The 21,890-nt window shown below is 42.5% G+C and overlaps 1 protein-coding gene across 22 annotated transcripts in view; it reads right to left on the bottom strand.

The window, feature by feature from the left end:
• Positions 1–21,890, bottom strand: part of Clip4 (CAP-GLY domain containing linker protein family, member 4) — a 94,537-nt gene that overhangs the window by 57,959 nt on the left and 14,688 nt on the right. For all 22 annotated transcript variants that reach the window (NR_073185.1, XR_385397.4, XR_003952214.1 and 19 more), the window contains exons 2-6: positions 16,237–16,384; positions 7,156–7,295; positions 5,360–5,453; positions 4,316–4,477; positions 2,578–2,696 (exon numbers count right to left, since the gene is read on the bottom strand). Coding sequence is in view for 17 of the 22 variants with exons in the window: in XM_030250146.1 (XP_030106006.1) it covers positions 2,578–2,696; positions 4,316–4,477; positions 5,360–5,453; positions 7,156–7,295; positions 16,237–16,369 (648 nt within the window). In the remaining 5 variants the exon portion in view is untranslated. The remainder of the gene's footprint in view (positions 1–2,577; positions 2,697–4,315; positions 4,478–5,359; positions 5,454–7,155; positions 7,296–16,236; positions 16,385–21,890) is intronic.

The raw sequence follows: 21,890 nt of genomic DNA, 5'->3' as shown, positions 1-21,890 counted from the left end.
GTTATAACATTTAGTCAACCAGGGGCCACCTCCGCGGATCCAGAGTCACAGCCACCTTAGTTTATGAAGGGTCACACAAAGGTAAAATATCTGCCTCATCATGTTTGTCTTAAAACCTGTCCTTGTCATTAAGGGCCACGTGACTACACACCACCAATTGCCACGCTGGCTCTGTGACCTCCACCACCCGCCTGGGTCACCATGCAGCAGCTCAGATTTCAGGAGAGCCTACAGTCTCTACACTATCTACTGCATCCTAAGCTGCACCCACCGTTTTCCCTACAGCGAGGAGTTCCCTGCATCCTGGAGGAGTTTCTCCCCTAAGATGAAACAGCCAGCTGGAAGCCCGTTTGGTTTACGTAGTGTTTCTATAACTTAAAGCCCATCCTAAAAACTGTCTCTTACTTGGTTTTTTCCAGGAAAAACTTAACCAGAATCTCCAGTGGTATTGTAAGACCCCCCCAACTCAATGTGTTTCTTAGACCCCCCCCCCCCAGACACGAAGCCCAGCATGGAGTTCTTTGCTCTTTCGTCTTCAGCCTGAGAGAATGATGACCACTGGGTGACCCACCCAGCCGCCTGACCCATAGTGTAAGGGACCAAGAATGTTTGCCGAAGATAGCCTGTAACCTTTCCGTGAGAGATCCCCATTCTTACGATGTTTACTCAGCATCCCCATTCTTTGTGGTCTCATCCTCCCCTCACTTTACGGTTTATTCTTTAAAAACCCTCGACTGCAACTGCTGGGGGTCGATCTCCTCTGCCCCTGTGTGGGTTACGAGCTCGGCCTCAGCATGCTGATACCCGATTAAACCTCATGCGATATTGCATCAAGAACGGTTTCTCTCGAGTTATTGGGGCATTGGTTCATCCCAGGACTTGAGCGAGAGTCTCCCCAGAAACGGGGGTCTTTCAGTATCTTAATTGCAAACAGTGAGGAGTTCACATTATAGTAGGAGAGGCAGTAACCAACTAAAAACATGCTGAGATGTCAGTAGCCCAGTTAGAAAATGGGATGTGGGGAGATGAATGACTAACCAGGAGATACCCATGTGACGCTGGCAGCGTTTCCCTGCAAGCTGCAACACCTGCACCCCAAGAGGCACCCAGGTGCAGTCTGCCTACTCCCCACACCATTCATCTCCCTGAATCATCTTTCTTCCATGCTCCCCGACCCAAACCCTAGCCCCCGTGAGAAAGTGTTCAGGGCTGTTAACTGAAAACCGTGCTCTGACTTCTCTCTCCTCTGATAAGACCTCAAAGGCCATTTGAGAGTTAAGAACATACTCGGTTTGTAATTGTCTTTTGATTTGGTTTGGTGTGGGTTTTGCCTTTAAAATTCAAGTCAGCTTTTTAAAAAATATACTATAAGATACCTGGAATGATACTGAACTAATTTTATCTTAGATTTCAAAAGAAATTAGAAAATACAATGAGCATACGTATGGCACTCAAGTTTATACTCTGGAAAGTGAGGGGTGTATGTAAGAAGAAACATATAATTTAAAAAAAAAAAAAAAAAAAGAAGCTGGGCCTGGGAGACAAAATAGCTTAGTTCATAAAGTGAGCACTGAGTGGTTCCTAGACCCCAGATAAAAGGCTGGCTGTGGTGGCCTGTGCTTATGACCTCAGTGCTGGGAGGCAAAGGCAGAGGCAGAGGAGCCCTGCACTTCCTGGCTGGGTAGACGAGGTGAATCATCAGTGAGATCCAGGTTCAGTGGAGAACTGTGACTCAAAAATTAATGTGGAGTCAGGTGATGGTGCGTACACCTTTAATCCCAGCACTGGGGAGGCAGAGGCAGCCTGGTCTACAGAGTGAGTTCTAGGACAGCCAGGACTGCACAGAGAAACCCTGTCTCAAAAAATAAAATTAAAATGGAAAGTAACTGAAGAAAATACTTGATGGCAACCTCTGGGCTTTGCACACAAATATATACAAGTATGCACATGCACACATGCACACACACATATGCACACATATATACACATACACACACACACAGACACACACATATACACACATACACACACACAGGCACAGGCACATATATACACACATAAATGAGAGCAACATTATCTTCCAAACCTCAGAAGGTTTCTTCACAGCTAAAAGCAGAGCTCCATTTTCTGCTGCCATAATGACTCTCAAAGTAAGGTCCAGAGGTGACTTCCTGGACTCATGATGGCTAGTTTAAGAGGTTACTTAATTATTAAAGGAACATTTGTTTGGACTTTGTATTTACTTTCACTGTTATTCTTTTCGAAGGAACTTAATAATGTTAGCACGTACGACATTTGTCGTTAACAGATAATTTTTAATAAATATGCCAGAAGCCTAAATGAAAGACACTTTAAGACTCTCTTGTTCTGAGTGGGAGTTTTATATAATTCAGGGGGAGGGAAACTCCCCAGGGTCACTTAAATGTATTGAAAGTAAAAGACATCATCATCCTGTTCATATGTGAAGCAAAAACGGATGGCGCTTGCCCCTGTAAGAGCTCAGTCAGGAACAGCCTCTGAATTCAAGCCTCCACCGGGGAGGGCATGAGGTTTCCTTCCCCAGCTTCAGTCTCTTACCCTAAAGGCAGGGTTCGCTCCCAGCTCCAGCAAGGTTTTCACGGCTCCTGCACACAAGTTATGTGCTGCAATGTGCAGGGCTGTCCCAAAATTAAAGTCGCTGCAAGTGGCATCCACATCTACAATTAAACACCACACATATATTAGCTAAAATTTTAAATTCAGCTATCACAATTTCTAAGAAGAGTCATGAGGTTTCAGGAAGGAGATTTCTGCCTTTTTATAGACTTGCCCCCCCACCAAGTACAGGATTTCACAGTGGGACAAATCTCCATGATTATAACTTGCCTTTAAAAAAAAAAAAAAAAAGGATGAATACTGTCCTAGCTCATGTAATTCCTTGTAAAGGGAATGATATCCCACGAGTTTTCCAGCTTTCGGTATATTTCCTAAGGTGACCCCATCATGGAGGCAGTGAGTGGAACAATTCATACTTGTGCCATAAGTGGCTTCCCAGGTCTGCTCAGTCCCCTCAGGCACTTCCTTGAAATAGCAAGGTAAGAAAGTCACCTCTAGGCCAAGGATCAGCAAAGGAACCCTCTGATCCAAAGACACCCTCCCCACTGACTCTCAGACTTCTGTGGGAATGCCGGCACACTCATTCACAGACACGCTCTCTGAGCCTGCATCGACACTCCAACTGCAGAAACGAGTAGCTGTGACAGGCACAAGGTAGTCTGAAAAGCTAAAACGGCTATTCACCAGTCAGCTCTTCACAAAATAAAAATGCCTGAACAATAAAGACTCCTCAAACCAGTAACAAGTACAGGAAGACAGACGTGCAAACACCCCAAGTCAGAACACTACTCGGCAGATGGAGCTGGCCTCTACAATAAGGAAATGAGCCTTGCAATTCTAAATATCAGTAATAATTTAATAACAGTGAACCATACTGCATTGTACTTGAACAGGAGATCCTCTGAAAGAATAATCCTACTTTGAATGTTCCCTACAAGAGTCTCTGGCTCAGCAAGTGTATAATAATCTACAGGGGACCACACTGGCATGCCCACACACAGATGACAATACAGACCAGCTCACACAGACTCCATCATTCCTGAACACAGGACCATTGACAGAGACTCTCTCCCAACATCATGCAGAAGTTGGAAAGGCAGAATTTTAAAGAGCTTGAATAATTGTGGGAACTAGAAGTTAGAAACTAACACTCTAGTAGCTTTATCTCTTGAATCTCCAAAGGGTCCTCTTTTCTAAAAGGGATGGCACTGGGAGTTTTCTCAAAGCTGAAAGAGTCTCTTGCTCTTATTCTTCTCAAAAGAGGAGAACCAGAGAGAAGATCAGGCTTATAGTATCCCCATCAAGATGTAGGGGACCCTAAAATTCATCAAAGGCTTTCTTAAATGAATGATAACTAAAAGAACCCCCTTCGTTATTTCAATACCAGCCAAAACACTCAGCTGCTCTCTCTCTGGCTTCCCAAGCAAGACGAAAGAATTAAAAAGCACACGGCACGGGTTACACATAAAATCCTCACTATACTAGAGAAGCTGCAGAGACAGAAAGATCCAGAAAACAGTTGGTGTTTTAACTTGTAGCTCTTTGTACTAAGCCTTTCGTGAAAGGACTGTAACCTCCAACAAAAAAATTCTAAACTACTTCAGAAGTCAACCAGGGTAGGAAGTAAAAACAAAGCACAGTAGAAGAAAGGCCTCCTCGGCGCTGACCTGAACGCCGTTACAGAATGCCCCATTGCTAATGGAGATCTTGCAGCACTTGCCTTTTGGTTTCGATGTCTTCAAAATCACCCTGATAAGCTCTGGGACATCAAAGTACGAAGCGTAATGCAAAGCGTTCATGTTCGTCCAGCGACTCCGCAAACTCGCGTCTGCTCCCAGGTCTATAAGTTGAGCAGCAAATTTTACAGCTGTCTCAATATCACCTGAAGAAAAATTAAAAACCCTTAATTACTTTTCTTCGGTACAAAGTTTAATTCCCAATACATACATCTCTAATGTCTTTCTTTAAAAGCCAAGGCAAACAACACACTGGATCTACATTTATATGTCAAAAAGCTTACCTTCAGGAGTTTATTCCAAGAAAACATTCCATTCAAGAGTGTGAAGGAAGAAACACTGAAAATACTCACCATCCCGTTACTGATACTGAGTAAAATTCTGACAGCCTAAGAGCATGGTGAGACATCCTTTAAATAAACTAATCCAGACTATGAAATTCAATGACTAAATGCAAAGTGCCAGACCAGTACAAAAATGTCCTGGCTACTATTTTGTCTTGATCTCATTCTTAGACTATAAATTCTTTTTGATTTTATGGGAATATGAGCACATTATGGATTACAAGAAGAAAAAGCCCTTTACCACTAAGAGTTTAAAAAGTCCTAAATCAGACCGTTGAAACAAGGAGAGACAACATAATATAGAATCTAATAAGGGGCAGGTTAGCCCTCATAAACCACAGAAGAATAGCAGTTTTGGACATGTTTCATATATAGGAATAAAACTCAGAGATAAGCCTATGTCCTAGTCTTGAAGGAGAGCTATGCTAGAAAACTGATCTTGACCCAGCCTTGCTGGAAGACTCTTGGGTGGTACCAGTTCATCTCAACTATTGGGCAGTTAGGCAGTTAGAACATATGGAGAGGTAATCACAGTATAAAGACTTCCCCCAGGAAAGGAACAAAGTTTTGTGTGGACCAAACTGACTCCTCACCTACTTGGCTGATGGTCAGTGGGGCACCCCGCCCAGGCCACTCGCCAGCAATGGGCAGAGATGCACAGCAAGGAGCAAGCCACATACTCACCGATGCCATGAGCCCCAGACTTGCAAGTGTAATGTAGCAGAGTCATGTCCGTCAGTCCGTCTCTATCGTTCACATTGCAGCCTCTCTTAAGAATCTAGGGAAGGAGGTGAAAAGACAGTAAGAATGTCTGAAGGAGTCATAGGAATCGTATTACCTAATTCCCTAAACTTACAAATAAACATGTAACTCTCCCCTAACATCTACATGCATAGTTCAAATGAAACTTTCCCATCTGGGCTGGCAGCATTCCTCTACTCCAAAGCCAAACACTAACAAAACCCCCAACACTGGTCAGGAAATTCCCCTTTGAGGGAATTTTGGTCAGAGGAGTCAGTGACTCCCAAACCGTCACAGGCTACTGCTGCTGCCATTGATTGCCTCCTAGAGGTGGAAGGTAAGTCCCTATTGAAGAAGACACTCTCTGCTTAAGACATAAGACCAAGAGGATCTGAGCTGGATCTGGTCTGAAAACCTCCTCCCTAGGGACTGGCTTCCAGAGGACCAAAAGGTACCATGTGAGCTTCTACAGGAAGGAAGTAACCAAGAGTCCTACCCAGGTATGATAAAGACGAACTACAATGACCACTGTGGTATGAATCAAATGAACTATATGATATTCCTAAGAGTACTATCGTTGTAAGCACACCTTAGTAGTAACCAGCGGTTCAACAAGAGGAAAACCGTGCCTGGTACTGGAAACCTAGCCAGATACCCAGGAACAAGGAATCCAAGGATCTTGGAGAACCTACTATCACCACTCAACTAAAAGCAGAATAATTCTTAGCTACATTCTAAATTGTTATCTGTATACCCACAAGTAAGTAGGTCTCTCCTCTCTGCAAAGAAATGTCTCTTTGCAACAGAGACCATTATTTAAAAAAAACAACAACACCAAAAAAAAAAAAAAAAAACCCACAGTTGATAAAAATGTGGGGGAAAGATGCATGGTTGCCTAGCCCCAGCTGATATATCTCCAACTCAGCTTCCTGACCTACACTGAGAGATCATAGCATAAGAGGGGATAGAAAGACTAAGAGCCAGAGGAACAGCAAGTTTGCTGGGAGCGGTGTCTCCTAGAAACATCAAGACACTACACCCATGAAGTCTCATGAACATGACGCCTGAACAAGACCTGAATAAAGACAACAGCAATAGGCAGGCTAACACAAAAGAGGGGACCCCAGCCTGAACAGGCTACTAAGAAATGCTAACATCAGGAGAAATACGTCTTCCCCAGAGAAGAGCCCCACAACTGGTTATCTAATACCAAGTGGTCCACTCTGAAATCATATACATACAAGGTACATCATACAGACTTAGCAGGTTGAATTTATATATTCAGTAATATAAATATGTAATAACAAAGAAAGTGAGGCCATGCATTTGAAAGGGAACGGGGATAGGGAACATGGGAGGGGTTGGAGAGAGAGGAGAGGAAAAGAGGAAAATGATGTAGTGATGCCTTAATTACAAAAAAATAAAAAGAAATTAAAGTAGTCTGAAAAAAAACAACTTTCGTGAAATGTATGGAAGTTGGCAGAACTACTTTGTACAAAGAAAGAGTTGTGCAAAACGGCGCTCCCTGCTCCCACCGGAAGTCTTCACTAGCAGAGCGCAGGCGCCCGGTGGGAAGCAAGCACAGCACACACACTGCGCCACTGAAACCTGGAATCGCAGACTCCTTACAGAGCTGTGACTGGCTTCTCCTCCCAGTCAGGATCTTTCCTCTCAGGAGGAGGAAGTATTCTGATCATTAGTCCCAGGAACACAGAGCTTAGCATGCCAGGCATACTCACCTCATTTCCAATAATGTCTATGTTCTGCTGGACCTGAGGAACCCACTGTCTTAAAATAGCAAATAATTCTGAGACTGAAGTTTTGGGGTCGAAGAGAATTTCCTGGCATGATGCATCGTTAGGGTCAAAGAAAGAAAACTCTGGAATACAAAACAGCGCAAATTAAATTTATTAATGGTTTCCAGCATTTCGAAAATAAGTAACAGGGTAAACAGGAAACCAGTACAGACATTTTTTAGAGACTAGAAAAAAAGCCAGATAACATTAAGCCACTCTCAAAATCAAGAATGAGGCATGCTTAATGTGTCCTGACTGTGCAGGTCCCGAGAACCACATGTATACAGTGTAACACCAGATGTGGCGAGCCCAGGTCCAAAGCCTGGGTTCTGAAGATGTGATTTTTTTAAGGCATAGAGACATCATCAATATTTTTCATTTAACATACGAATGACAGATAGTAGGTTCCCATGGACAAGTATAACACAGGTGAAAATAAACGTGGCAAGCAGGAAGTCTGTGTGTTATCTTTACCCTCTGGCATTTCCTTCACATTTAATAAACACACATCAGTTGTCACCCACCACATAAGTATGAGGTGAAATGCCAAGTGTGGTGGTTTGAACGATAATGCCCCCCCCCAGAGGCTCACAGATTTTAATATCTGATCACCAGGAAGTGGCATTATCCATAAGGATTAGAAGAGGTGGCCTTATACTGAGGGGTGGGCTTTGAGATTTCAAAAAGCCCATTGCAAGCCCAGAGTCTCTCCCTGCCTGCTGCCTGTGGATCCAGAACTCTCGGCTGCTTCTCTACCACCACGTCTGCCTGCCCACTGCCATGTTTCCGCCATGATAATGGATTAAACCTCTGAACTGTAAGCCAGTCCCAATTAAATGCTTTCTTCTGCAAGAGCTGCTATGGCCATGGTGTCTCTTCACAGCAACTAAGACACCATTCCAACAGATAAGGAACTAATGACCAGCAACGCAGGGAACGGGCCCAAAGTGACTACATTATTTTGGAATATGAACTATTAAAAGTGTAAGAAACCCTGAAGGAGTCATCTCAGGACTCCTCAGCATGCCTTTAGTAAGACTCGGTCAAAACCAAGGAACATCTAAGGACAAAAGAGGCTGGCTTGCAAAGGAACACAATGGAAGAACATCAGATGCTACTGTCTCAATGCAAAAAAGAAACTATAAAGGCAGAAAATGCAAAACTGGGGAACAGTCTGACTAACATCTGCTGAGTACCTACAGTTTAACAAACACCACATAAGTCCCCCAAAATTGTGATTCGAGTTTTGCCTAAGGAAAAGTCATAAAAAGAGTCCTGAATAAAAAAGTAAGATAGCCATCTTAGCTATGTGAAGTCTCACACCAGTTTTGAGGGTCATCTAATACAATCTAAGTCTATTAAGTTGATGTAAGCTTATATGATAAAGTGAAAATCAACTGCTGAACTTACATTTATTGATCTCAGTCAGAGGAATGAACAATTACCTAGATTTAGTAACTATGTCTTGTCCCACACTGAAAAACTGTATGTTGAGGAAATGTGTCTAGAAAGTATGAGATGGCATCCAGCAGTCTAAAGGGCGCAGGCACCGCAGCGGAGGCGAGGCAGCAAGCGTGATTCTTACGGCAAGAAAGGACAGGCCCAGATGGCTTCAGGAGGCTGGAAGGGGAGAGGACCCTAACGTGAGCACAGGGCCAACGCTTCAGCTCATCTGTCACTGATCTCTGGCCTGCTCTTGGTGGCCCTGTGGGGGGGTTTTAGTTTCCAGGAATCCTCCCAGGAAATGAAGGTTCTGAGTCGTGGAGGTGATTTGGTGTGCCTTTTGCCATCTTTGAATGCTTCGGGTTTTTAATGAAAAGAACCAAGGGGTTTTTCTCATCTTCTTTGAAACTATATGGCTTTTTTTATTTGTCTTTGAATTGTCTGTTCCTTTGGTTTAATGGGAAACTGTAAAGATGTGACTCCATTTAATGTCCTAACTTTTTTTTTGTTTTGTTTTTTGTTTTTACAAACTTCTCAAAACTCAAATTCTAAAGTCACTCTGACTTCACATTAACTTTGGGGTTTTTCAGAGGAACAGAAATTTTCCAAATGAAAATGATTTTGTTCCCTTTCCAAATATGTATGTGTATGGAAATATATGTAGACATTTATGAAAATATATATGTATATGACTATACATATACATACACATTTATACATACACATATACCTACAGAGAAGCCTGAGAGATGTTGAAGTAATCAGACTCACTTACATGGGAAGAATTATCAAGCACAAGTAAAACCTATCAGAGGCTGATGTGGTGTCCAACCGAGTGGCTTAAATGCTGACAAATAACAAGAGCTGCTTAAGCTGGGCGTGGTGGCACACGCCTTTAATCCCAGCACTCGGGAGGCAGAGGCAGGCGGATTTCTGAGTTGGAGGCCAGCCTGGTCTTACAAAGTGAGTTCCAGGACAGCCAGGGCTACACAGAGAAACCCTGTCTTGGGGGAAAAAAAAAAAAAGAGTTGCTTATAACATTTGACACTTCACCTACTGTATTATAGACAAGTGATTGACAGGTGATAAGTAGGCCCTGGTATGACTTACAATTATACATATATATTGTATGTAACAGCTACAATTCAGGTTATCTGAAATGTTACAGCAATAACCACTTTTGTACATCAATCACACTATACTGAACTCCCACTGAACCTTCAGCCATGTCTTAGCTCCTGAATCACCTACGGATTTTTGTATTTTATTACACTGTCCCTCTGAAAGCTTTTATAAGCATGTATTATAAGCATGTATTATACAACTGCGAGAGGATTTATGCAAAGCCTGCAGATTATAGGTTCCTGGTAACTTAAACACTACTGGGCTGGGTAAGGCCCTGCAGAGTCCTCTGGAAAGCTAACTGACCATGGGGCCGTGGGCCTGAGCTCAGCAGAACAAGACTCCAAGGACTGACCGGGTAACTATGCTCATGACTTTGCTAGAAAAGTTTCTGCCACTTCAACGTTCTGTTGTCCAAATTCAAAGTGCCCCCTTTCCTCTTAGGACCTGAAACTTAACCGCCGTTTGGACACGTAAGCCTTTATAAACAAAAGCAGCGGCGTGTTTTCTTTGCTCTCTGACTCATCCCCAACTGACTGGATGCAGAACTCACAAGGTCTTGCTGTGCACACTTCACTTTCAGGGCCCTGAGCTCAGGAGAACTTGATTTTCTCTAACAAGTCGCTGTGTGTGAGGTTTTGGCTTGATGTCTTGGCCTGGAATAAATGTAAAAGTCTGCTCGGAGACTCCACATTACCAGCCGGCCTGAAAAAAAACCTGGCTCTCTCTATGGCCTGACACCCATCAGATATCGTCAGAGCTCTGGCTGGGATTGCAGTCTGAGCAGAGGCAAGAGCTGGTTTTTCTGATGCATTTCTGGGAATAACCAGGCCAAGTTGAAATAGACGAGATGTATTTTACAAGCAAGTTAGCTTTACCGTGATTGTGTCCGGCAAGAAATGTGGGTGGAGGAGAAAAGGGTGGTGACTCTGTGGAGAACTGTGATGTCAGCCTCTGCGGCCTTAGCTATGTGTGAGCCTTGCCAGGTTCTGTGTCCCTCTAGCTTTCTCTCCAGTGTCTGGCCAGCTGACATTTCCAACTTTCTGACAGTGCCCATCCTCTGATTTCTCCAACCTGAAGCTGAAATATACAAGCGAACAACCTCAGAGAGACGACCGCTACAGCTCACGTACCACTAACCTACATGCCTGCAGCTATGGAGGTTAACTCAAGAATTTGCCAAAATGCTACACAGCATGACTAAACACTCAAAGCCCTGTCCTCAACTTACTGCCCAAAGGTTCCAGCATGAATCCAGAACCCTAACTGCTTATAGCATGTGTGCCAAATATTTACCGCGAGCTGTCTCTTCCATACCTGATGGCTACCGTCTATACACTGGGTAGAGCAGCAGCTCTCAACCTGTGGGTCACAATGCCTTTGGGGGTTGAATGACCCTTTCACAGGGTTTGCCTAAGACCATGAGCAAACACAAGTGCATTAAAATTCCTGACAGTAGCAAAATGACAGTTATGAAGTAGCAATGAAAGTAACGTGATGGTTGGGGGTCACCGCCCATGAGGAACTGTATTAGAGCCTTCCTGTGTTAAAGGAAGGCTTAGAAGAGGCTTAAGAGTCTTGATGCCTCCTGAAAGGAGATACTCTGGTGCTTATCGTGTACTCAGCGACTGTAATGGCGGCTGTCGTGAAAAGCACTAATACAAGATGTGAGGGTGAGTTACCACCAGGTCTCAGAACTGTCCCTATGATCTGCTTCCAAAGACAATGGGTCCAAACATCAGAACCTGGTTTCCCAGAAGAGACACCAGCCAGGGTTGCGCTCGAGTCTCACTGGAAGGAGCCTTTCGTATTACAAGAACCTAGAGAGTCTTCAATAGAACTGCATGAGGTACCACATGGCCCTGGACGACTTACCAGAATAACTGGGTAATCTTCCCTCGGGTGTCACGCTGTGCAGCTGTCTCAGTCCCACTGCACAACATCCGGAAAGCGCAAACTGGCCCAGAAAGGTGATGCCTGGGTCTGACTGGGGCTTACTTGATCTTTTTAGCTGGTTCGAGATAGGTAAGTGGACGCCATGGCTTCAAGGGAGCCCTGGGTGTTGTGTACCACCCTCACCCAGGAACTCTCACAAGCTCCCTGGGCAGTTTCATCCTCCTGACTCGTAAACCTTTTTAAATCTTCACTAACTTGGCAAACACCTCCACAGGGATCAGACAACAAAACTGTACAAACAAGAGTCATCAGAAGAACCTGCTGAGGTGTGGCTGGGCATCCTACAGATCTGCAGATTCCGGGGAAAAGGGAGGAAGGAGAAGAAAGGACTGAGAAAACGCCTCCGAGGTGCTACCATCAAAACAACAGAGAGGAGTCTGGGGAAACAAGTGAGTTAGCAGGTTCCACTGGCTCTTATTCATGAACTCGGCTGTGCTCCTTACCCATGGATTTTATTTTTACTACGCAGTTTCTTACCAAGAAGTTAATAGATTTCATTTCTCTGGTTCAATTCACTCACCCATCCACTAGTCACTTGCAAAGGCACCAGATATTGCTTTTTCTTTTGCTTTATTTTATGTGTATGAGTACACTGTCGCTGTCTTCAAACACACCAGAAGAGGGCACCAGATCCCATTACAAACGATTGTGAGCCATCATGTGGTTGCTGGGAATTGAACTCGGGACCTCTGGACGAGCAGTCAGTGCTCTTAACTGCTGAGCCATCTCTCCAGCCCCAGCACTGAATATTTCTAATGGAAAAACTTCTAAATATATGAGTACACGCCTGAAAAGCGTCTTCTGCATGCCCTACAAGAATGTCCATCCTTTTCTGAGAGGAGAATTACGATTCCCCAGCAATGAACTTCCTGGTTGGTTATCAGTCCTGAAATCATATGCATATGAACAACACTAAACAGATACGGCAGGTTGTGTGTGTGTGTGTGTAAAACATTAACAATTAAAGAAGAGGCCGTGAATCTCAGGGGGTTGGTGCTGGGAGGAACTGGAAGAAGGAAACGTAAAGGAAAGATGGTATAATTACATTTTAATTTTAAATATTTTTAACAGAATGCCTAGTCTAGCAGTGATGGTACTAGGAGAGAATAGTAAAATGAAATGTCTCTTTAGAGGAATCAATAAAATATTTTTATTAGAAACTAAATAAATGCACTAAGATCTAAGTCATATACTAATAAGAACCGATCTCAAAATGTGTAGTAGTGAATCAATTCAGTTACAGAATTATACACACATTTACATAAGACTGTAAATATACAAAATGCTACTACCTGTTGTTGGCAGGTCTTCACAAGGATAACAAAATACAATTAGTGATCTAATCACTCACACTAAGTGTAAGACAGTCACTCCTCTGGAGACGAGGGGAATAGTGCAGAGACTAAACAGGGAAAACTCAACTTCTGAATGGCATCTCTTAGAAGTTTTTGTTGTTGTTGTTGTTGTTGTTATTGTTTTTAGCTAAATCAAACAATAACTATGTCAGTTCACCAGACCAATGGTGGCTATGTATTGATACAAATGCATAGTCAAATGGATATTTTCTCCAGGAAAAAAATTCCTACATAAGGGAAATATAATGAGAAAAATATCCCATACCAAAAGTCCATTAAAAAAAAAAACAGGCATACCAATAAATATGAGTCCTAGTTAGAGAAAATTTAAAAGTGCAGGGACTTGAGCAGAAAAGAAACATCATACTGCAGGATTTTAAAAGAGACAACTTAAAGCTGTCAGTTCTCTACAGAGCTTTTAAGTAATTTCAGTTCTAATCAAACCTTCACTTGGATTTACTGGTGAGGGACAAAAACAGTTCCGTTCTTGTTCTGTATCAGAGCTGATCTGAGACAAGCGCCTTGGGATCTTGTTACAATGTAGATTCTGACCTAGGAACTCTCCGCTGAGCCCCAGACTTCCTTCCTAATGAGCTCCACGGTACCAGGCTACCTACCAGCCTAAGAGACAGACAGTAGCAACGGTGTAGAAAGTAAATGTTGGAGAAATGAGCAAGAAGTCTTGCATGAGGACCATCAGCTCTGAGGGGAGAGAAAGCATGTCACGGTGCTTCAGTAATTAAAAAACAGTCAAATGGGTTTAAGAGATGGCGCAATGAGAAAGAGCAATGGCTGTTCTTCCAGAGGACCTGGGTTCAATTCCCAGCACCATCGTGGCAACTCAAAACTATAACTCCAAATTCAGGGGATCCAATGCCCTCTCCTGGCTTCCGAGGGCACTAGGCACCAACACAGTATGCAGACAAAACATATACATGTAGAAAATAAATCATTTTTTACTTTTTTATTGGGGGGGGGGTCAAGAAAGGGTTTCTCTGTATAGCCCTGGCTATCCTGGAATTCACTTTGTAGACCAGGTTGGCCTCGAACTCAGAAATCCATCTGCCTCTGCCTCCTGAGTGCTGGGATTAAAGGTATGCGCCACCACGCCCGGCTTCATTTTTGACTTTAAAAACATATTTAAAATGACAAAAAAAGTAGACAGCTCATTTTAAATAACAGTAATGGACTGTTTTTTATTAAGTGTTTGACTAGCATCTGGATGGGACTCCTCCTCCTTTTCTTGTTTTGTTTTGTTTTTATTTTAAGATAGGGTCTCTATAGCCCTGGCTATCTTGGAACTCACTGTGTAGACAATGCTGGCCTGGAACCCCACCTGCTTCTGCCTCTCAATTGCTGGCATTTGGCACCAAGCCCAGCATGTAACAATCCCGACCACCAGAAACAGGTACGGAGACTAGAAACATATGGTTAAAGAAAATACAGACTAAGAAAAATGTTCAAATTACCTCATAATCTCTGAAGGCTCTATCATATTAAGTAGTATGAGTTCTACATATCAGACAAGTCCCGTCGGGCCAGAGTCCAGGGAGATAAGTTTTGAGTCCACAGACAAGAACTATTTTATAACTGATGCTTCTTAACCATAAAATAGATTGCTTCATTGGTTTCTCACTGTGGTGTTTTTTTAATGAGATGTCACTCAGAAGTCTCAGGCATTTGGATACCTGTTCCTCAGTTGGTGGCTATTTAGGAAGGATTAGAAGTGGCCTTACTAGGGGAAATATGTCACTGCAGAGGGGGCTTTGTGGCTTCAAGAGACTCCCACCATTTCAAGTTAGCACTGTCTGCTTCCTGTCTGTGGCTCACAGTGTGAGCTCTCAGCTGTCCCTGCTGCTGTGCCTGGTGTCCTGCTTCCCCACCAGAACAATAAGGAGCTCCAGTTTCATCTCCTATGATTCCTCGGACTCATGATCCCCAAATCAACCCTTCCTTCCCTACGGTGCCTTAGTCATGCATTAGAGAAAAGTGACTAACACACCCATAACTGAGGATCCGCAAGAGGCTGACTGGCCACGTCAGAGGTCTCACAAATGAAATTTCTTTAAGGGAAAGCCTACAGGTGCTAAGCACCTACCACCCTAAGAACAGAAGCAGTGTTTACTACAGTTCGGCAAAGGGATCGATCGATACTCATTATCATCTTCCAATGGATAGAGTCAACAAACATTAAGCAACTAACACCAAATGACCACCTTGCCCTCTATTAGGTAAGCCAAATAAAATATACCTGCTACTCCGCCCTGAGGCCTGATGGCCTCGTTAAAGAAGGCGAAGCAGGGCCCATGTCCTGCTCAAGGTTTCTCCCACATAACTCATTTTGCTAGAACTGCAGTGATTGCAGTCAACACTAGGAAACACTCTAGAGAATCTAGGATCTAGGAGCAGAAAGTCCTTGCATGGTGATGGGTTAACACCTGTAGAATGTGAGTGCAGAGTGGGAGTAAGGAATTGTTAGAATGGATGAGGGGTTTTTAAGGCAAATTACCAGTGTAGTAATTTTAATCTACTAATAGTATTCAAAACCTGAATTATCCCTGCCTCCAAAGACACTCTGAAATGGTGATCGATTTGACCTGAAAACTCAAACTACATTGCAAATGTAACAATTCTATCCATTTACCTCCTTAAATTATTTCATTCATTTATTAACTACCTTATAAAATATACTCTTGGAGAGAATAAATCAAAACTGACAAAAAGTAGACCTCTTCTAAATTTCCATTTTACAGAGGAAACTTAAATGGACCAATTTCAATAGAAGCTGATCTCATTCTAGCCTCCGTGGAGATTCCATACAATCCCTCCCTAAGTAGCAGAATGCTACATGTGTAAGCACCATTACATTCTAAAAATAAAATCCTCCAAATGCATGATAGAGCTTAAAAGTCAACATTTTGACATAATCAAAATGCTGACAACAGAAATAAAGCATTGGGCATAAGAGGCAGAAACTTCGATAAGCAACTGTGGTTTTGAAAAAGGAAAAATTTGAAAATCTTATTTTAAAAAAATCACAGCACATGGTTTTAAAATAGCAGGAGAGCATAGACAGCCTGAGACGGGAGTCTGGGACCAGGTCACAGACAACAGGTAGACCCGGGACATACCACAGCCCATGACATACCGCAGTCCGAAGGCATCGGTGCTGCAGAAATGGAGAAGATAACAGATGTATCTGAGCCTGTGAATAAAAATGGGTATCTTCCAATCAGAGAGCTTCCTTCCAATGGAATATCCGGGAGGTCCTCTATGGTCATCTTCTAGAAAACCACCTGTAATGGGGAAAGCAAAAATCAGAAGGCATTTCTCCTTCAATAGTGTGTATTAGAATTAGATGACGGCCTGCAGTCACAAAAGTCCTGACAGACTCCTGTAGCCTGACATGTTTAATGTCTGAGCAAGCATTGTTTAAGAACTCTGCATCACTTCCTACCATCCTAGGTACCATCGGCAGCCCAGGTATTGTCAAAGCTTGGGAAACATCAATTATAATTACTTTTTTAAAATTAACTTCATGCTAAGAGATGAAAACCTTGTTACAAGGCTGAGCTAATCCAAACGGGCAGCATTAAAGGATACAGCGGCCCCATCGCCTGACCTTAGTTAACTTCACAAAGCAACCCAGGTTCCACCATTCACTACTGGAGCCCATGCCTCCAGTTTGCATATTGCTATTATTTTATGCTATCCCAGAAAACACTGTTGAAAATTAATCATTTCACTTTCACAAATGTAAGAGATCCCTGAGACTGTCCCACTTAACAATGTGGGGTCTCTTTACTCCATCTTGACTGAAGGAATTCTGTAACCTTAAAAGGTACCAAACTCAAAATAGCCTCTTTCAGAAAACATCAGTATGCAAAAGAAATTTATTCTAAATTAGACCTGTTTTATGCCCAGTCTGTATCTCAGAAATAATGTAGAAAGCAAAGAAAATGCTAACTGAAGCTCAATTATAGAGCTAAAAGCTTAGTTTTTTTTATTCTGTTCTAAAAGATTATGAATCCCTTTTATTTTTAGATATAAACAAGACCAAATGATTTTAGAATATATTCAAAACAGTTTTAAAAAAAAAGGTAATTAGTAGCTTAATCTAGGAGGAAACCTACCACAGTATGATTCCACATGTGCTGTCTACCATTTGTGTAATGAACATATGCTGGCTAGTTTCAAGTCAGCTTGGAAAAAAAGAAAGTCTTTTGTAAAGGACATTCAATTGAGAAAATGCCTCTAACAGACTGGTCTGTAGGCAAGCCTGTGGTGCATTTTCTTGATTGATGAGTGACAGGAGGGTCCAGCTCATGGTGGGTAGTACCATCCCTGGGCTGGTGGTCCTGAGTTCTCTAAGAAAGCAGACTGAGCAAGCCATGGGGAGCAAGCCAGTAAGCAGCATCCTTCCATGATTCTACATTAGCTCCTGCCTCCAGGTTCCTGCCTGAAATAACCCTTTCTTTGCCAAGTTGTTTTTGATCATGATGTTTCGTCACAGCAACAGAAACACTAACTGAGCCACATCTTAACTAACTGGATCACCTTGACCAACCCACTCAGCTGCAGGGGAACAGTCACTTGGAACTAACTGGTTTCCTTCCCACTTAACCAGACCTTTTTCCTCTGGGAGCAGGAGCCAGCAGGAACAGTAGGCTTTCTTATGTCTTAAAGACTATAAACACTTATTTACACGGGAATGTTATACATTAAACAAACTAGCCTAGTTCTTACTATATTAAAGGAATCCCAATTTTTTTTTGGGGGGGGGGGAAGGAAGTAGCCCTGAAATTACTTGCTACCCAATACATGGAATCTTTTGCCATTAACCTTGCCACATAACCAGGAACAACAAACGATTAGAGCTAAATAGCAGTGCTGATCTTCATTATCAAGGCCCAAAAGGAAGGTACCACTAAGACATCTTCTTTCTACGTATCACATTCACCCCACCCCCACCCCAATCTATGGGTTTCTACTTGCAGACCCCTGTTTGCTTGGTAATAAATCTGAGTAAATATTCTCCACAGTAGGTAGGAAGTTCCCTTTAGAGCCAAAAACAAAAACATAACCTAATAAACCTCCATTATGGTTACATACAAAAGGCCCTGTCCCAGACGCTTCAGAGATTACAAAAACGAGCGACTGATGGGCCGTGGGTCTCGGGTGGCTTATGTTTTTAAAATGAAATATCATTGATGAGCACAGGTTTTGAAATGGAAGAGGATGTGTTCCCATCAGTGAGCACCAGGAAGATTTGCCTCCAGAGCTTCAGAGAGTCAGAGCATATCCTGAGCTAAGCCTCAGAAGAAACAAACATAAAACAAAAACAAACGGCCTGCTGTAGGGTATGTAGCTGGAAGGGCAGGCAGATGTAAAGCTAACTCTGTTTGGGGTTTATAGTGGTTTTGGTTGGTTGGTTGGTTTTTTTGGTTGGTTGGTTGAGTGGGTGGGTGAGTGGTTAGTTAGCTGGGTTGGTTGGTTGGTTGGTTGGTTGGTTGGCTGGTTTTCTGTTTGGTTGTTTTATTTGATAGGTTGGTTGTTTTTGTTTGTTTGGTTGGTTGGTTGGTTGGTTTTTTGGTTGTTTGTTTGGTTGTTTGGTTGGTTGGCTAGCTGGTTGGTTGGTTGGTTGGTTGGTTGATTTTTTTGGTTGGCTAGTTGTCTGGTTGGCTAGTTGGTTGGCTGGTTTTTTGTTTGGTTGCTTGTTTATTTGTTTGGTTGCTTGGTTGCTTGGTTGGTTGTTTTTTTTTATTTGGCTACTTGTCTGGTTGGCTAGTTGGTTGGCTGGTTTTTTGTTTGGTTGCTTGTTTATTTGGTTGGCTGGTTGTTTGGTTGGTTGGTTTTGTGGTTGGTTGGTTGGTTGGTTTTTTTGTTTGTTTGTTTGGCTGGTTGGTGTTTTGTTTTGTTGTTGCTTTGGGAGTTTTCAAGGGGGAGATAGCTACTCTCGTTCTTAACTGGGCAAAGCAAACAAACAAAACCATTCGATTCCATAAGCACCAGGACACGCCAAGAGACAGGCATGCTTCAAGTAGTGTTTTGGGAAGAGTAATCTCACCGTAACCACACTTTTGGGACTTGTTTTCTAGACTCTTAATTTGTCAGCAAAGTGATAAAACAAAATTGCTTACTGTGGTCCCCAGAGTACCTTTCATTTCCTGCAAATTGTCAAGACTCTTAAAGACTAGAACTGCATGTGGGACTGGAAAGAGAGCTCAGTAGGTAAACCTGAGCAAGTGTCAGGACTGGAGTTCTGACAACACACACACACACACACACACACACACACACAAACCCTCACAACCCACATTAAAGTGGGGAGAGCACAGTGACCCACCTGTAATAATAACACTTGGGAGGTAGAAACACAAATACCCCAAACCAGGATGGTTCCCTAGACCAGACAAATCAAACCAGGATGGTTTCCTAAACTAGACAAATCAAACCAGGATGGTTCCCTAGACCAGACAAGTCAAACCAGGATGGTTCCCTAGACCAGACAAATCAAACCAGGATGGTTTCCTAGACCAGACAAATCAAACCAGGATGGTTCCCTAGACCAGACAAATCAAAATCTCAGGGTTCAGCAAGGGAACCCCTTGGTGAGTTGCCTTGGTAAAAAAAAAAAAAAAGTAGAAAAGTATGGAGGAAGACAGCTGACATCAACCTCTGGCCTACACACATATATGTGGACATGTACACATATGTACACACACATACTAAATTCTCCAGACTTTCAGGTGTCTGGGAATCCTATCTTATTCCATTAACTCAAACCACTTCTGAGTAAAAGCATACGATCGTGTCTCCAACCCCTCATGCTTCTCCAAGGAGCCTGAGCCTGCCTTGACATATCAGCAATAAGAAACACCAAGCAACTTCTGCAGAGAAGTGTGGGGGTGTCGGGGCTCCCAAGAGAACCAACCAAAGAGAAGACAGTATTTCTGTGATGCTGAGGGTTGAACCCACAGCCTCACATATATCATATCAGGCAAGTGCTCTACCACTGAGCTACACCCCAGCCTTTCTATCCAATGTGCTTGATAGCTATTGATAGCTTGAATCTATGGATCAAGAGCTCCATACTGGAGTTTCTTCACTAACAAGGAGCCCCAGGCTGTGTCCACATTTCCAAGAATCACCGTCACATCATCCAGTTTCCCATAGCAGTAGGTTGTGCTGTTTATTTTCATGGAATTCCAAAATATAAGTATTTGTATTTTACAAACACAGACTTCAATGATCCTTCTATTTAATACCTATAAAACATCTGTCCACTCACCACACATATGTTACAAGTATGTGAGCCTCTATTTTCATGAGACTTAAAAACAAACCTAAGCAAATAAGCATGAAAAAGCACCACCCTAAGGACCCTTTCATTTGCTACAAACAAAACACTGGAAAAGCAGCCTTGAGCCCTACACGGAATATCAGATACCCGCCCTCAAGGAGTTCCATCACGATTCCAATAAATACTGTTTCTCATTAAGTCCTAAGCTGTGCATTCCAAAGATAAAGAGTTAGGCACTCGCCCTCCTATAGATACTAGCCCAGGGCTAGATAGCTACCAGAAACACAAATACTGTACAATTAGTAATCTGATTGACAACAGCTGGTTATAATGCAGACAACGAGATAAGACAGCCTAGGATTTCTAAGGATTTCTGATAATTAGGGACTGGATGACCACCTAGGACATGTGGCTAGCTACAAGTGGCTTTTAAATTGCCCAGTTGGTCTAGCTCAGAGTTTCTTAATACTGAGGGCTGGGAAGGGGATGACATACAATTAAATATGGAATGTCACACACACACAAAAAAAATGGCAATCAGAAATAATTCAGGTTTCCAAATGCACAGTCCCCTAAGAATAATACAAATTCAAATGCATATTGTATCTGGGGTATTTCAGCCAGTGCTTACAGCGTTATCATGTGACCTCACTGCGGCCTTGGCTCTGAACACACAGTGTTCACTGAACATGTGGACATGCCATTCAGTGCCATCTGATACTGCTCCACTCACCAGATGCAAGACCAGGTGTATGATGTCATGGGTTGCCGTGTTTACAAAGTATTCTGCTCTTACAGAAATGTAATGCTTTAATTACGGAAAACAAAGACTTTTAATAAGTTTCCATTGTCGTTCCTCAGCGTGTACGCATCAAATTAGCATATTTTAGAATTAGATTTTGTTCCAATGTTGATTTCACTAATTGCTGTTTGTGTTCTAAATTTATTTAAAAAAAAAAAATCACATGCCTTTAGTCCCAGTACTTAAGACAGAGGCAAGCAGATCTCAATGTGTTCATAGTTAGCCTGGTCTACAAAGTGAGTTCCAGGACAGCCAGAGCTACACAGTGAGACCTTGCCAATAAATACATAAATAAATAACTTCTTAAAAATATTAAAATTCATTGACACTCACGAGATGGCTCAGCAGTTAGGAGCACCGCCTACCAGGTTGGGTTCCCACCACCTACATGGCAATTCCAGTTCCAAAGGACCCAACACCCTCTTCTGAACTCTGTAAGCACCAGGCACGTTCATACATGCAAGCAAAACACTCATGCATATAAATTAAAAATAATTTTTTTTAAAACTCATAAATTAATTCTGGTTTTAGATTCAGACAGAATTTCCAACAACTTCTGAAAGGGTCCTAATTATACATGTATTTATTTGTGTATATTTATAATATTTTCCATTTATATTCATATAAAACAGCACTGTCAGCACTATACATCAGTTTTATAAAATGCTGAAGATGTTCCATACCCTGTAGTACCAAG

This window comes from Mus musculus, chromosome 17 (genome assembly GCF_000001635.26).
Source record: "Mus musculus strain C57BL/6J chromosome 17, GRCm38.p6 C57BL/6J".
In the NCBI taxonomy this organism is placed as follows: Eukaryota; Metazoa; Chordata; class Mammalia; order Rodentia; family Muridae; genus Mus; species Mus musculus.
This window is presented reverse-complemented; position numbering and strand designations above follow the sequence as displayed.